At 45.4% G+C, this 17,559-nt stretch overlaps 1 protein-coding gene across 1 annotated transcript; it reads left to right on the top strand.

Moving 5' to 3' along the window:
- The first annotated feature begins 461 nt into the window (after positions 1-461).
- Positions 462-17,420, top strand: LOC125026964 (beta-alanine transporter-like). Its single transcript, XM_047615570.1, has 8 exons — positions 462-642; positions 7,965-8,183; positions 10,097-10,204; positions 10,532-10,739; positions 12,885-12,902; positions 14,324-14,517; positions 15,236-15,405; positions 17,369-17,420. Exons 1-8 carry the CDS (start codon positions 550-552, stop codon positions 17,418-17,420), a joined length of 1,062 nt encoding a protein of 353 aa, XP_047471526.1. The 5' UTR covers positions 462-549.
- The last annotated feature ends 139 nt before the right edge of the window (positions 17,421-17,559 follow it).

The following is a 17,559-nucleotide window of genomic DNA, read 5'->3' as shown; positions in this document are numbered from 1 at the left end:
ACACACACACACACATACACGCGCGTGCATCATACGTCTGAATTCTACATTTATTAGTGTTTCAATCTCTCCCTTTCCCTCAGCCGTTTTATCAAGATGAATCTTCTTCAGATCCACCAAGTGCCAGTCGAAAGTGCCAACGTATTAATCAGCTTCACTTTGTGTTGTTAATACCTTCTCTCCAGGGGATTTCGAGTGCCACTTCGATATATGTTGTTCCCCTCAGTGTCAAAGTGTCATAGTGTTATATGAGATAGTGCCATAGTCCATCACTGTACCATATTGAGATAGTGTCATAGTCCAACATAGCACCATGATGAAACAGTGCCACAGTCTATCATACTACCATATTGAGATAGTGCCATAGTCCACCACAGTGCCAGAATAGCACAGTACTACCAGTGCCATACTACAATAGTGCTAAAGCATCATATCACCATTAGTGCCATACTGCGATTGTGCCACAGCATGGTAGAACACTCGTGTAGCAGCGTCAGAGCATAATAGTGCCACAGTCTCATAGTGCCACAGTGTCAAAAACTAGTAACGATGGTTATTAAAGATTTTGATAGCGTATTTGTTCATATTGGCGGGTTTGGGAAATACCAGATGGTAAGTGACCATTTTTTTATGATGATTATTGTAAATGCAATATGTATGTGTGTGTATTTGTGTGTGTATTTATTTTGCATTTCATGTGTGTATGTGGGTGTGTTTTATCGTTGTTATTATCATTATTATATCATTAGTATTGCTATTATTAATTTCATTATATTAATAATACTGATAATCATCATCATCATCAACATTATTATTATTATTGATAGTATTATCATTATCATTATTATCATTATTATCATTATTATTATTATTATTATTATTATCATTATTATTATTATTATTATTATTGTTGTTGTTGTTATTATTATTATTATCATGATTATTATAATTATCATAATTATTATTATTATTGTAATTATTATTGTCATTATTATTATTATCATTATCATCATCATCATCATTATTATTATCATTATTATTATCCTTATCATTATGATCGTCATTATCGTTATCATTTTTTTTTCTGTTATTAATGTTATTATCATCATTATTACTATACGTGGGTGTGTGTGTGCGTGTGTGTGCATTTGTGTTTATGTGTTTATGTGTGTATAAGTATCTTTATATAAGTGGAAGCATTCTGAATTATTAAATCATGACCGTTGGATTATTGTAATAATTATCCAAATTCGTTATATTTTTATGTAATTATAGTGATAATTTTAGTAAAAGTGATAATGTTAATGAGGAAATGAAGATGGTGATAAACAATTAGATTATGGGGTTAATATTATTAACCCTTTATTCCTTATTCCCCTTCCTCTTCTCCCATCTCCTCTTCCCTGTCCTCTTTCTCACCCTCACTCTCCTCCTCACCCCTCCCCCCCCCCCCACCCCCCGATGTGTGGTGAAGCGGTAGCGATCTGGTCTAGCAATCTTACTGACCTGCGTTCGAATCCCTCGCCGCCAGTGGATGGTAACCCCGGCCATTCCTTGCACACAGGGGATAGTTTAGAAACAAAATGAAACAGACAGTATGTCACACCAAGAATATCCATTGTAATAAATGGAATCAAACTAAACCTCTAAACCTTTAAACCTTTAAACCTTTAAACATTTAAACCTTAAACACCAGCTCCTCTTCCCTCCTCCTCACTCTCATCCTTCCTCCTTCTCTTGCTAACTCTCTCACTCTCATCCTTCCTCTCGTCACTCTCCTCCTAGGTCTCCTTACCACACCCTAACTCTCACCCTACCTCTCCCTGTCCTCACTCTCCTCCCAGCTCCTCTTCCCTCTCCTCACGCCCCTCTCGCCCTCCCTCTCCCCCCTCTCCTCAAGCCCTTCTCGCCCTCCCTCTCCTCCCCTCTTTTCCCTCTCATCCACACTCTCCTCCTTCTCTCACTCACCTCCTCGCTCTCTCACTCGCACACTCCCTCTCCTCCTTTTCCCCACTCTCCTCGCTCTTTCTTCACTCTCATTGCTCTTCTCCCTATCCTCTTTCCTCATCCGTAATCTCCTCTCTCTCCTCAATCTCTCACTCTCCTCATTCTCTCACTCACCTCCTCACTCTCGCCCTCCTTTTCCTCACTCTCCTCCCTACTCTCCTCGTTTTCCTCACTCTTCTTCCTAATCTCCTTCTTTTCCTCACTCTCCTCATTCTTTCCCTACTCTCCTCATTCTTTCTCTACTCTCCTCCTCTTCCTCATTCTACTCCCTCTTTCCTCACTCTCCTCCCTACTCTTCTCGCTCTTTCCTCACTCTCCTCCCTACTCTCCTCGCTCTTTCCTCACTCTCCTCCCTACTCTCCTCGCTCTTTCCTCACTCTCCTCCCTCCTCTCCTCGCTCTTTCCTCACTCTCCTCGCTCTCCTCCCTACTCTTCTCGCTCTTTCCTCACTCTCCTCCCTACTCTCCTCGCTCTTTCCTCACTCTCCTCCCTACTCTCCTCGCTCTTTCCTCACTCTCCTCGCTCTCCTCCCTACTCTCCTCGCCCTTTCCTCGCTCTCTTCCCTACTCTCCTCGCTCTTTCCTCACTCTCCTCGCTCTCCTCCCTACTCTTCTCGCCCTTTCCTCGCTCTCTTCCCTACTCTCCTCGCTCTTTCCTCACTCTCCTCCCTCCTCTCCTCGCTCTTTCCTCACTCTCCTCGCTCTCCTCCCTACTCTTCTCGCTCTTTCCTCACTCTCCTCCCTACTCTCCTCGCTCTTTCCTCACTCTCCTCCCTACTCTCCTCGCTCTTTCCTCACTCTCCTCGCTCTCCTCCCTACTCTCCTCGCCCTTTCCTCGCTCTCTTCCCTACTCTCCTCGCTCTTTCCTCACTCTCCTCGCTCTCCTCCCTACTCTCCTCGCCCTTTCCTCGCTCTCTTCCCTACTCTCCTCGCTCTTTCCTCACTCTCCTCGCTCTCCTCCCTACTCTCCTCGCCCTTTCCTCGCTCTCTTCCCTACTCTCCTCGCTCTTTCCTCACTCTCCTCCCTACTCTCCTCGCTCTTTCCTCACTCTCCTCGCTCTCCTCCCTACTCTCCTCGCTCTTTCCTCACTCTCCTCCCTACTCTCCTCGCTCTTTCCTCACTCTCCTCGCTCTCTTCCCTACTCTCCTCGCCCTTTCCTCGCTCTCCTCGCTCTCCTCCCTACTCTCCTCGCCCTTTCCTCACTCTCCTCCCTACTCTCCTCGCCCTTTCCTCGCTCTCCTCGCTCTCCTCCCTACTCTCCTCGCCCTTTCCTCGCTCTCCTCGCTCTCCTCCCTACTCTCCTCGCCCTTTCCTCGCTCTCCTCGCTCTCCTCCCTACTCTCCTCGCCCTTTCCTCACTCTCCTCGCTCTCCTCCCTACTCTCCTCGCTCTTTCCTCGCTTCTCTTCCCTACTCTCCTCGCCCTTTCCTCGCTCTCCTCGCTCTCCTCCCTACTCTCCTCGCCCTTTCCTCACTCTCCTCGCTCTCCTCCCTACTCTCCTCGCCCTTTCCTCGCTCTCCTCGCTCTCCTCCCTACTCTCCTCGCCCTTTCCTCACTCTCCTCGCTCTCCTCCCTACTCTCCTCGCCCTTTCCTCGCTCTCTTCCCTACTCTCCTCGCCCTTTCCTCACTCTCCTCACTCTCCTCCCAACTCTCCTCGCTCTCCTCCCTACTCTCCTCGCCCTTTCCTCGCTCTCTTCCCTACTCTCCTCGCCCTTTCCTCACTCTCCTCGCTCTCCTCCCTACTCTCCTCGCCCTTTCCTCGCTCTCTTCCCTACTCTCCTCGCCCTTTCCTCGCTCTCCTCGCTCTCCTCCCTACTCTCCTCGCCCTTTCCTCGCTCTCCTCGCTCTCCTCCCTACTCTCCTCGCCCTTTCCTCGCTCTCCTCGCTCTCCTCCCTACTCTCCTCGCCCTTTCCTCGCTCTCTTCCCTACTCTCCTCGCCCTTTCCTCGCTCTCCTCGCTCTCCTCCCTACTCTCCTCGCTCTTACCTCACTCTCCTCGCTCTCCTCCCTACTCTCCTCGCCCTTTCCTCGCTCTCCTCCCTACTCTCCTCGCCCTTTCCTCGCTCTGTCCTCACTCTCCTCCCTACTCTCCTCGCTCTGTCCTCACTCTCCTCCCAACTCTCCTCGCTCTTTCCTCACTCTCTTCGTTCTCCTCCCTACTCTCCTCGCTCTTTCCTCACTCTCCTCCCTACTCTCCTCGCTCTTTCCTCAATCTCCTCCCTACTCTCCTCGCCCTTTCCTCACTCTCCTCGCTCTCCTCCCTACTCTCCTCGCTCTTTCCTCACTCTCCTCCCTACTCTCCTCGCCCTTTCCTCACTCTCCTAACTACTCTCCTCGCTCTTTCCTCACTCTCCTCCCTACTATCCTCGCCCTTTCCTCACTCTCCTCACTCTCCTCCCAACTCTCCTCGCTCTTTCCTCACTCTCCTCGCTCTCCTCCCTACTCTCCTTGCTCTTTCCTCACTCTCCTCCCTACTCTCCTCGGACTTTCCTCACTCTCCTCGCTCTCCTCCCTACTCTCCTCGCTCTGTCCTCACTCTCCTCCCAACTCTCCTCGCCCTTTCCTCACTCTCCTCCCTACTCTCCTCGCCCTTTCCTCACTATCCTCCCTACTCTCCTCGCTCTGTCCTCACTCTCCTCCCAACTCTCCTTGTAATGATGTGGTGGTCTTATCCTTGCGTTATGCCACCAGTGTGATGTACTGTGGTGGGCTTATCCTTTCTGTCTCTCTCTCTGTCACTCTTTCTTGTGTGGTGGTACTCTTGACGTGAAGTGAAGTGAAAGTTGTCGTAGCTTCTAAGTTTTATTTGCAGGGGAGTGTGGTAGGTGGGATACAGAGGACAGGCAAGGCAGGGGCGCCCAGGGAAGAACGGGCGACCTGCCCGGCCCGCTGTGGCGAGCGGTCTGTCTGAACTGCTCAGACATTTCTATGAACAAACTTCGTTTTGGAACATTTCATAATGGAAAACATGAAATAATTTGAATGAACATAAAAGTCCGATACATATGGTCACATGGTGGTTTCGTGGTGCAGGAACAAGGGTACCTTATATACGGATGTATGTAAGAAGAGTTATGGTGTTTACAGGACTAAAAAGCTTCGTGATAAGGAGACACATATTGCTGAGTATTCACAAAACATAAAGACATTTGAATATCAACAATGATAGCAGTAATATACTTTGTGATTCAGATAAGTATTTTCTAACGAACATTTTGAGTCTAAACAACACATAGTTATACACAGGAAGAACAGAATAATAGCATGGGAATCGTTCACGAGCAATAAGGGTTGAATTAGTGTGTTCTAAGGTCACTTTGTCAACATGATAGCTGTAGGCCTGTTGGAGTCGGCTGAGGACAGTGGAGTTACTGTGAGATAAGGAACACATGGCTTTTCTGGTATGTGAGACGAAAGAGATCACGAGAACAGGTCACTAAACTCCTCGCCCTTTCCTCACTCTCCTCCCTACTCTCCTCGCCCTTTCCTCACTCTCCTCCCTACTCTCCTCGCTCTTTCCTCACTATCCTCCCTACTCTCCTCGCTCTTTCCTCACTCTCCTCCCTACTCTCCTCGCTCTTTCCTCACTCTCCTCCCTACTCTCCTCGCTCTTTCCTCACTCTCCTCCCTACTCTCCTCGCTCTTTCCTCACTCTCCTCCCTACTCTCCTCGCTCTTTCCTCACTCTCCTCCCTACTCTCCTCGCTCTTTCCTCACTCTCCTCCCTACTCTCCTCGCCCTTTCCTCACTCTCCTCCCTACTCTCCTCGCTCTTTCCTCACTCTCCTCCCTACTCTCCTCGCTCTTTCCTCACTCTCCTCCCTACTCTCCTCGCTTTTTCCTCACTCTCCTCCCTACTCTCCTCGCTCTTTCCTCACTCTCCTCCCTACTCTCCTCGCTCTTTCCTCACTCTCCTCCCTACTCTCCTCGCTCTTTCCTCCCTCTCCTCCCAACTCTCCTCGCCCTTTCCTCACTCTCCTCCCTACTCTCCTCGCCCTTTCCTCACTCTCCTCGCTCTCCTCCCTACTCTTCTCGCCCTTTCCTCACTCTCCTCCCTACTCTCCTCGGTCTTTCCTCACTCTCCTCGCTCTCCTCCTTACTCTCCTCGCTCTTTCCTTACTCTCCTCGCTCTCCTCCCTACTCTCCTCGCCCTTTCCTCGCTCTCCCCCCTACTCTCCTCGCTCTTTCCTCACTCTCCTCGCTCTCCTCATCTTCCTCACTCTCCTCCCTACTTTTAGTGACCTGTTCTCGTGATCTCTTTCGTGTCACTCTCCTCGCTCTTTCCTCACTCTCCTCGCTCTTTCCTCACTCTTCTCGCTCTTTCCTCACTCTCCTCGCTCTTTCCTCACTCTCCTCGCTCTTTCCTCACTCTCCTCGCTCTTTCCTCACTCTTCTCGCTCTTTCCTCACTCTTCTCGCTCTTTCCTCACTCTTCTCGCTCTTTCCTCACTCTTCTCGCTCTTTCCTCACTCTCCTTGCTCTTTCCTCACTCTCCTCGCTCTTTCCTCACTCTCCTCCCTACTCTCCTCGCTCTTTCCTCACTATCCTCGCTCTCATCCCTACTTTCCTCGCTCTTTCCTCACTCACCTCGCTCTCCTCCCTACTTTCCTCGCTCTTTCCTCACTCTCCTCGCTCTTTCCTCACTCTCCTTGCTCTCCTCATCTTCAGCCTCCGGGCTAGTACAGTGGTAACGTGTCGGCCTCTCATCCGAGGGGTCGGCGGTTCGCGCCCCGCCCAGGCACGAGAAGTTGCAATTGTCGCCTGGAGGTTACTGCTGTGACTGGGCACCACGGCGGGTAAGGACTAAGACGAGTCAGCGCCAGCTGACACACGTTGGCGAGTCGACATTAGTCGACACAGGCCGGGCTCCCCTCATTGGCATAGCCCGGGCGAGGCTCAGCTTCGCATATCGGACTTATCCTTATCCTCATCTTCCTCACTCTCCTCCCTACTTTTAGTGACCTGTTCTCGTGATCTCTTTCGTCTCACATACCAGAAAAACCATGTGTTCCTTATCTCACAGTAACTCCACTGTACTCAGCCGACTCCAACAGGCCTACAGCTATCATGATGACAAAGTGACCTTAGAACACGCTAATTCAACCCTTACTGCTCGTGAACGATTCTCATGCTATTATTCTAATGTCTCTGTGTATAACTATGTCTTGTTTATACTCAAAATGTTCGTTAGAAAATGCCTATTCTGAAGAACTAAGTATGTTATCGCTATTATTGTCTATATCCAAATGTTTTTATGTTTTGTGAATCCTTAGCAATTTTTGTCTCCTTATCACGAAGCTTTTTAGTCTTGTAAACACCATAACTCTTCTTACATACAACCGTTTATAAGGTTCCCTTGTTCCTGCACCACGAAACCATATGTGACCATATGTATCGGACTTTTATGTTCATTCAAATTCTTTCATGTTTTCCATTATGAAATGTTCCAAAACGAAGTTTGTTCATAGAAATGTCTGAGCAGTTCAGACAGACCGCTCGCCACAGCGGGCCGGGCAGGTCGCCCGCTCTTCCCTGGGCGCCCCTGCCTTGCCTGTCCTCTGTATCCCACCTACCACACTCCCGTGCAAATAAAACTTAGAAGCAGCAACAACTTTCACTTCACTTCAAGAGCACCATACATACCAAGAGAAAGAGAAGACAAGTCCACAGAATATTACACTACTCTCCTCCTTTTCCTCACTCTCTTCGCTCTTTCCTTACTCTCCTAGCTCTCCTCCCTACTCTCCTCGCTCTTTCCTCACTCTCCTCGCTCTTTCCTCACTCTCCTCGCTCTCCTCCCTTCTTTCCTCGCTCTTTCCTCACTCTCCTCCCTACTCTCCTCGGTCTTTCCTCACTCTCTTCGCTCTCCTCCCTACTTTCCTCGCTCTTTCCTCACTCTCCTCTCTCTCCTCTTCCGTCATCCTTAATCTCCTCCCTCCTTTTCCTCGCTCTCCTCCCAGCTCTTCTTCTGCGTCAACTACCTCATGTGCGCCATCGCCTCCTTCGTGTACTTCGGCCAGTTCTTCATGACCCTGACCCCGCCTCACTGGTGCGCGCCTCCGCCTGACCTCGCCCGGCTCAACCTGACCTCGGAGCAGGTCAAGAGACTCACCATTCCGAGGGATCCGCACTCGGGGAAGTACCTGGAGTGCGTCAGGTACCAGGTGGATTTCAGCCAGGTGAGGTGGGGTAGGGGGGGTAGGGGGGCGTGGATAGTTAGAGTGGGTGGTTGTGGATAGTTAGGGTGGATGGGTGTGGATAGTTATGGTGGGTGGGTGTGGATAGTTATGGTAGGCGGATGTGGATAGTTAGGGTGGGCGGATGTGGATAGTTAGGGTGGGTGGATAGTTAGGGTGGGTGGGTAGTTAGGGTGGGTGGATGTGGATAGTTAGGGTGGATGGGTGTGGATAGTTAGGGTGGGTGGGTGTGGATAGTTAGGGTGGGTGGATGTGGATAGTTAGGGTGGATGGGTGTGGATAGTTAGGGTGGATGGGTGTGGATAGTTATGGTGGGCGGATGTGGATAGTTAGGGTGGATGGGTGTGGATAGTTATGGTGGGCGGATGTGGATAGTTAGGGTGGATGGGTGTGGATAGTTATGGTGGGCGGATGTGGATAGTTAGGGTGGATGGGTGTGGATAGTTATGGTGGGCGGATGTGGATAGTTAGGGTGAATGTGGGAGGTTTTGCTGGATAGGTGTAGAAGTAGTAAATACATGCATGCATTTGTATGGACACACACTTCTTCTTTTCTTTCTTCTTCTCTTTCTTCATCTTCTTCTCTACTTCTTCATCTTCTCTTTCTTCTTCTTCTCTGTCATCTTCTTCTTCATCTTCTTCTTCTCTTTCTTCTTCTTCTTCTTCTCTCTCTTCTTCTTGTTCTTCTCTTTCTTCGCCTTCTTCTTCTTTCTCTTCTTCTTCTTTTTCTTCTTCTTCTTTTTCTTCTTCTTCTTCACTTTCTTCATCTTCTTCTCTTTCTTCTTCTTCTTCTTCTCTCTCTTCTTGTTCTTTTTCTTCCTCTTTATCTTCAACATCTTCCTCTTCTTCTTTTTCTTTTTCTTCTTCTTCTCTTTCTACTTCTTCTTCTTTTTTTTTTCTTCTTCTACCTCTTTATCTTCAACATCTTCTTCCTCTTCTTCTTCTTCTTCTCTTTTTTCTTCTTCTCTTTCTTCTTCTTTTCATCTTTCTTATTTTTCTTCTCTTTCGTCTTCTTCTCTTTCTTCTTCTTCTTCTTCTTCTCTTTCTTCTTCTTCTTCTTCTTTCCCTTTATCTTCAAACTTCCTCCTCCTATAGACAAGGGATTCAATAAACATTTTCTTGTTTTTTCTCTGATCTGGTCTTCCTAAAAAAAAAAAAAAACAACAAGAAAACAAGAAAACGACAAATAAGGATTAGATAAGTAAGTAAAAAGTAAGTAAGTAAACAAGGAGATAAATTAATATTCTCTCTAGTTTTTTTTTTCCTAATATAACTTAAAAAAAACAAAAACAAAAAAAACAAATTCTCCCATTCAGTGATGAGATAAATCAACAAAAAGTTAATAAGTAAATAAGTAAATATATCAAATATATTTTTTTCCATATATCCGTAAAAAAAAAAAAAAAAAAAAAAAAAAAAAAAAAAAAAAAAAAAAAAATCCCCGAAAACAATGTTTAGATAAGTAAATAAGAATTAAGTAAGTAGATATTTGAGTTAATTAATATTTTCTATCTTTTTTCTAATCTAATCTTCCCCAATAATAAATAGGTTTCCCCAAGCAGTGGTTAGATGATTATTTCATAAGCAAGTATTTAAGCAAACAAACAAACAATTCATTATTTTATCGTTTCTTCTCCCCAAAATATGTAAATAAGTAAGTAAAAGTAAGCAAGTAAGTAACAAACTGAATCAATATATGATTTTTTTTCTCTCTAAGCTAATCTCCCCCCCCCCCAAAAAAAAAAAAAAAAAAAAAAAAAAACAGGAGATAAAAACAAGTAAACAAATAAGTAAAAAGTAAACAAGTAAGTGACCAACTGCATTAATATTTTCTCTCTTTCTTCTCTAAATCTATTCTACTCCCCACCCCCCCTCCTCCTCCCCCGTAAAAACAGGTGGTAGAAAACCAGACCAGCTGGCCCGTCCCCAGCTGGCCGACGATCAGCTGTACCCACGGCTGGGTGTATGATTTCTCTCTTTTCTATCCAGCCATCACGTCTCAGGTATTTTTATTATTTAATATATATATATATATATAGATATATGTATGTATGTATGTATATATATTTCTAAGGTAATTTTTCATTGTGAAAATAGTAAATTTGAAGTCTTAATAAAAATAGAAAGAGAGAGAGAGAGAGAGAGAGAGAGAGAGAGAGAGAGAGAGAGAGGAGAGAGAGAGAGAGAGAGAGAGAGAGAGAGAGAGAGAGAGCGTGAGCGAGAGAGAGAGAGAGAGAGAGAGAGAGAGAGAAAGATAGAGAGAAAGCGAGAAAGAGAGAGAAAGAGAGAGAAAGAGAGATAGAGAGAGATAGATAGATAGATAGTCGCTGTTCTTCGTGGGGTCCCTGGTGGGGTCGCCTGTGCTGGGCTGGGCGGCCGACGCGTGGGGGCGCCTGCCGGTCATCGTGGCCACCAACGTCGTGGGCGGGCTGGGGGGCGTGGCCTCCGCCTTCTGCTCCTCCTTCGTCTCCTTCGTCGTCTTCAGGTTCATCGTCGGGATGACCTACGACACGCACTATATGGTCGCCTACATCCTGAGTAATTATCGTTAATTATTTTTTATTTATCCTTTATTCCTTATTCTCCGTCCGTCATTGATTATTCTTCACCCCTTCATTCCTTGTTCTTCACGTTCGTCTCCTATTATTCCTCCCTCATTCCTCATGCCTCATTCCTCGTTCTTAATTCCTCGTTCGTCACCAAATGAAATAAGAGTAAAAGGAAATATAAAGAAATAATAATAGAAAAAAAGAAAGAAAAGAATTACCAGCAAACCTTTACACTTGAATAAAATGATGATAATGATAAGTGAATAAACAATAATAGAAATAAAATAAGAAAAAATAAAAATGAATAGCAAACCTTTACAGTTAAAATAATAATGATAATAATAATGATAATGATAGTAATAATAATAATAGTAATAATAATAGATGATAAAAATATAATAATAATAATAATAGATAATACAAATTTGATAATAATAATAGAGATAAGATAAAATAGAATTAAAATCAACAGCAAACCTGTTGTTGAGGAAGAGTGAGTGAGTGAGATAGATAGATAGATAGATAGATATATATATATAGAGAGAGAGAGAGAGGGAGAGAGAGAGAGAGAGAGAGAGAGAGAGAGAGAGAGAGAGAGAGAGAGAGAGAGAGAGAGAGAGAGAGAGAGAGAGAGCGAAGAATAGAGTCCAGCAAAGAGAAAATCATGAGAAAAAGAAAGAGGCAAACAAACAAACAAACAAACAGCGACACACGACCAGACCCACACACACTACAGACCTACAACCAAATACAAACAAACAAATTCAACACAATCAAACAAACAAACACAAAACAACAAACAGAGACACACAACCACACTACAACACGAACACAACGAAACACAAACAAACAAACACAAAACAACAAACAGAGAAACACAACCACACTACAACACAAACACAACGAAACACAAACAAACAAACACACTACAACCAAACATAGCCACACAACCACACTACAACACAAACACAACGAAACACAAACAAACAAACACACTACAACCAAACATAGCCACACAACCACACTACAACACACACACAACGAAACACAAACAAACAAACACACTACAACCAAACATAGCCACACAACCACACTACAACACAAACACAACGAAACACAAACAAACAAACACACTACAACCAAACATAGCCACACAACCACACTACAACACAAACACAACGAAACACAAACAAACAAACACACTACAACCAAACATAGCCACACAACCACACTACAACACAAACACAACGAAACACAAACAAACAAACACACTACAACCAAACATAGCCACACAATCACACTACAACACAAACACAACGAAACACAAACAAAAAAACACACTACAACCAAACATAGCCACACAACCACACTACAACACAAACACAACGAAACACAAACAAACAAACACACTACAACCAAACATAGCCACACAACCACACTACAACACAAACACAACGAAACACAAACAAACAAACACACTACAACCAAACATAGCCACACAACCACACTACAACACAAACACAACAAAACACAAACAAACAAACACAAAACAACAAACATAGCCACACAACCACACTACAACACAAACACAACGAAACACAAACAAAAAAACACACTACAACCAAACATAGCCACACAACCACACTACAACACAAACACAACGAAACACAAACAAACAAACACACTACAACCAAACATAGCCACACAACCACACTACAACACAAACACAACGAAACACAAACAAACAAACACACTACAACCAAACATAGCCACACAACCACACTACAACACAAACACAACAAAACACAAACAAACAAACACAAAACAACAAACATAGCCACACAACCACACTACAACACAAACACAACGAAACACAAACAAACAAACACACTACAACCAAACATAGCCACACAACCAAACACACTACAACACAAACAAACAAACACACTACAACCAAACATAGCCACACAACCAAACACACTACAACCAAACATAGCCACACAACCAAACACACTACAACACAAACAAACAAACACACTACAACCAAACATAGCCACACAACCAAACACAAACACAACGAAACACAAACAAACACACACGACCCCCAACTCACCCCTTACTCGCTCCCTTAAAGTCATGGAATACGTCTCGAGTGAGTGCCGGGCTGGGGAGGGGGGTGGGGAGGGGGAGAGGGAGAGAGGGGGAGGAGGTAGGGAGGGAGAGGGGGAGGGAGAGGGGGGTTGGTGAGAGGGGGAGGAGGTGGGAAGGGAGAGGGCGAGGGGGGTTAGAGAAAGGGGGAGGGGGTGGGGGCTGGAGAGAGGAAAAGGGAGGGTAGGGAAGAGGGTGAAGGGAGAAGGGAAGGAGAAAGGAAAGGTGTTAGAGGAAGAGGGGGAGAAGAAGAGCAGGAAGAAAAGAGGGAAGAAGGAAAGGGGAAAAGGGAGAGGGAATAATGGGGGAGGGTAGGAAAAGGGTGAAGAGAAGAAGGAAGAAGGGAGGGAAAAGGGAAGAGGATGAGGGCGATGGACTAAGAAAAGGGGGAGGGAGAAATAGAGAAAAAAGGCAGGGAGAGGCAGGAAAGAGGAAGAGAAAGTAAAAGAATGAGAGAAAAAAGAGGAAAATAGAAAACAAAGAAGAAAAAAACGTAAGAAAGAAAGGAAGAATAGAACAAAAAAATTGAGAAATGAAAGGATGAGATGAAAAACACGAAAAAAGAGGAAAAATACGAAAAAAAGGAGAAATACGAAGAAAAGAGAAAGAAAGAGAACAAGAGAGGATATGAGAGAGAGAGAGAGAGAGAGAGAGAGAATACGATAAATACATAATGCAAAAGATTAAAGTGGATGGAGGACAGACGAAATGCCAAAAGGTCAAGTAAGGCCAGGAAATACAGATAACGTATGACATGACATGTCAAAAGTCATATCAAACTGTATATAAAACAGGTTCAGAAAGGCGTTTGTCCATAGTGAGAAATACATTTATCAATATTAATATGAAAATACTACTAACACATTTAATATATGAATCTCTCGTCTTTTGGATTTTTTTTTTTTATATACATATTCAAAGTGAATATTTGTTTAGATTTAATATCTTGTATTTTTTATGTCGGCAAAAAAAAAAAAAAAAAGGGAGGTATAATGAATTTTCTAGATGATATTTCCTTTTTGACCGTAATATTCAAATTTTCATCAATATATATACATAATTACCCCTCTTTCCTGCTTTTAAGTTCTTCTAGGTTATCCATCCATGTAAGAAAATAATGAAAACCAATCAACCAATCCATTGATAAACAAATATTTAATCAACGAGCATGAAATATAAACAAATATAAACACATTCAACATCTTTCTCTCTCTCTCTCTCTCTCTCTCTCTCTCTCTCTCTCTCTCTCTCTCTCTCTCTCTCTCTCTCTCTACTTATCTATCTATCTATCTATCTATCTCTGTCTCTCTCTCTCTCTCTCTCTCTCTCTCTCTCTCCCTCTCTCTCTCTCTCTCTCTCTCTCTCTCTCTCTCTCTCTCTCTCTCTCTCTCTCTCTCTCTCTCTCTCTCTCTTTCCTTTCTCTCCCACCCATTGCAGACGCCCAAACCGCCATCACGGTGCTAGCAATGTTAGGGAGATTGCTCATCACGATGCCAGGCAACGTGGGCTTGCAATACAAAGTCGAAGTGTTGCCCACCGTTGCAAGGGCACAGGGCATGGCTTTCATCTACACTGTGGGCTTCGTCGCCGCTCTCCTGTCGCCGTATGTTGTCTACTTGGTGGGTTTAGTTGGTGAGTTCAGGTTGAGATTGGTGGATGAGATCGGTGAGTTTGAGAGGGAGAGAGAGGGAGGGGAAGGGAGGGAGGAGAAGGGAGGGGAGGGAGGTGGAGAGAGAGAGAGAGAGAGAGAGAGAGAGAGAGAGAGAGAGAGAGAGAGAGAGAGAGAGAGAGAGAGAGAGAGAGAGAGAGAGAGAGAGAATGAAAGTGGGGGAAGGGGGAGGGGGAGGGAGAAAGAGAGAGAGAAAGAGAAACAGCGACACAGACACACACTCACATAGAGAGAAAGATAGATAGATAGATAGATAGATAGATAGATAGATAGAGAGAGAGAGAGAGAGAGAAAATGAGAGTGGGGGGAGAGGAGGGGAGAGGGAGAAGGAGAGAGAGAAAGAAAGAAAGCGATACAGACACACAGACTCACATAGAGAGAAAGAAAGAGAGATAAAAAAGAAAGAGAGAGAGAGAGAAAGAGAGAGAGGGAGAGAGAGAGAGAGAGAGAGAGAGAGAGAGAGAGAGAGAGAGAGAGAGAGAGAGAGAGAGAGAGAGAGAGAGAGAGAGAGAGAGAGAGAGAGAGAGAGAGAGAGAGAGAGAGAGAGAGAGAGAGAGAGAGAGAGAGAAACGACAGACAGACAGACAGCCAGAAAAAAAGACAAACAGACACAGAGAAAAATATCAAAGTTAAGTAACCCTTCCCCCCCCCCCCCCTTCCGCCCGCAGTCCAAGTTCGGCCACTTCCTCCCTTACACCATCCTGGGCGTGGCGACCGTCGTGGGCGGCCTCGCGTGCGTCCTCCTGCCGGAGACGCTCGACCAGAAGCTGCCGGACACCCTCGAGGACGGAGAGGATTTCTTCGCGGGTCAGGGATGCTGCTACGACCCTTGCGCCAGGTGGGTGGGGCAGGGGGAGGGAGGGGGTAAAGGGGGAGGGAGGGGGAAGGGAGGAAGAGGGAAGGATGGAAGAGGGAAGGAAGGAAGAGGGAAGGAAGGAAGAGGGAAGGATGGAAGAGGGAAGGAGGGAAGAGGGAAGGAAGGAAGAGGGAAGGAAGGAAGAGGGAGGGAAGGAAGAGGAAGGGAAGGAAGTGGGAAGGAAGGAAGAGGGAAGGAAGGAAGAGGGAAGGAAGGAAGAGGGAAGGAAGGAAGAGGAAAGGGAGGAAGAGGGAAGGAAGGAAGAGGGAAGGAAGGAAGAGGGAAGGGAGGAAGAGGGAAAGGAGGAAGAGGGAAGGAAGGAAGAGGGAAGGAAGAGGGAAGGAAGGAAGAGGGAAGGAAGGAAGAGGGAAGGAAGGAAGAGGGAAGGGAGGAAGAGGGAAGGAAGGAAGAGGGAAGGAAGGAAGAGGGAAGGGAGGAAGAGGGAAAGGAGGAAGAGGGAAGGAAGGAAGAGGGAAGGAAGAGGGAAGGAAGGAAGAGGGAAGGAAGGAAGAGGGAAGGAAGGAAGAGGGAAGGGAGGAAGAGGGAAGGAAGGAAGAGGGAAGGAAGGAAGAGGGAGAAAAGGAAGAGGGAGGGAAGGAAGAGGGAAGGGAGGAAGAGGGAAGGAAGGAAGAGGGAAGGAAGGAAGAGGGAAGGAAGGGAGGGAGTTGAAGTGGGGGAGGGGGTGAAGGAAGAGGAGGGAGGGAGGGAGGGGGAGGAAAGGAAAAAACGAAGGGAGGAGGGCGGGATAAAGGAGGAAAGAGGAAGGAAGGAGAGGGAGGAAAGGAAAGAACGAGGGAGGGAGGGAGAAGGAAGGAAGGGAGGAGGGAGGAAGGGAGAAGGAAGGAAAGATGGAGGGAGAAGGAAGGAAGGAAGGATTAAGAGGGAAGGAAAGGGAGGAGAAGGAAGGAAGGAGGGAAGGAGAAGGAAGGAAGGAGGAAAGGAGGAGGAAGGAAGGGGAGAGAAGGAAAGGAGGGAAAAGGAAGGACATAAGGGAGAAGGGAAAAGGAAGGAAATAAGGAAGGAGTGAAAATGAAGAAGGGAGGAGAGAGGAATAATGGGAAAAGCTAAAGAGGGAAAGAAAACATAAGGGAGATGTAGAAGGAAAAAAGAAGAAATAGGGCGCGTGGAGATAAAATAAAAAAAGTAATAACCGAAAAGAGAGGAGGGAGAAGGAAGAAGACACAGAAGGAAGGAGATGAATAAGGAGGGAGAGGGTGTATGTATGGGATGACGGAAGGAAAGAAGATAATTAAAGAAGGGGCAAGGAAGAAGGAAAGAAGGAGCCGAGGTTAGGAAAGACAATAACGGTCCCTCGCTGCCTTATGCAAATTCCTTCGAATAATGACACTATTTAGTCCTTACGAGAATGCACGTGACTTAAAACCGGATCAGGTAGAGGTAAACAGGAAGAAAGATAGATGAAGAAGGAGAGGGAGAGGGATAATCGTGAATAATCGGTGGGCAATCTTGTATAATCAATGTTTATCAATTTAGGATAAGGTCGGTGGGATCTGGTTAGGTTAGGATGTGTTAAGTTGGCTTAGAATATGCTAAGTTGGTTATGTTAGGATAGATTAGGATCAGGGGGGGTGGGGGAGGGCATGAGCTAAGCTAGGGTATGTTAGGCTAAGTTGTGATAGTGCAGAATGGAATAACTTAGGTTAGTCTAAGGTAAATTAGGACTTAGTTAGAGTGTAATACAGTGGGGATAGGATCGTCAGTTTAAGATCAAGAAACAGATATTTATCTATATATCTATCCATTTATTTACACATATATCTATACTGGAATACATTAGGACTATGAAAAATACGAACTTATATCAACACAGACTGGTAAATATCTCGATAACTACCGTGTTACCAAACATAATCACCATACACCATACTGTCTTCTAACTACCTAACAACCAAACAACCACACCAACTACCACCTTTTTTTTCAGATACAAAACTCAAGTATCAACTTCAGACGACCAGGTTGAGATGTCTTTATGAGTCTGCCATAGCCCAGAGTGGTGGCTTTTTTTTAAAGACATATTTGGACGTCTTCTAAGAGTTCTAATAAAATAATACAATTATTAGGATTGTTTTTATGTGTTTGTCTGTCGTTTAGGTGTGGTTATCGAGTAGGTTG

Source organism: Penaeus chinensis, chromosome 7 (assembly GCF_019202785.1).
Source record: "Penaeus chinensis breed Huanghai No. 1 chromosome 7, ASM1920278v2, whole genome shotgun sequence".
Classification (NCBI taxonomy): Eukaryota; Metazoa; Arthropoda; class Malacostraca; order Decapoda; family Penaeidae; genus Penaeus; species Penaeus chinensis.
Note: the sequence above shows the minus strand (reverse complement) of the source record. Positions and strands in the feature narration are given on the sequence as shown.

Bases quoted from the DNA above. Each gene is read 5' to 3' on its own strand.
- LOC125026964 (XM_047615570.1), top strand. From the start codon at position 550: ATGGTTATTAAAGATTTTGATAGCGTATTTGTTCATATTGGCGGGTTT. The intron at 10,205-10,531 runs GTATTTTTATTA...AGATAGTCGCTG, and splicing joins ATCCAGCCATCACGTCTCAG to TTCTTCGTGGGGTCCCTGGT. The intron at 14,518-15,235 runs GTGGGTTTAGTT...TTCCGCCCGCAG, and splicing joins CGCCGTATGTTGTCTACTTG to TCCAAGTTCGGCCACTTCCT.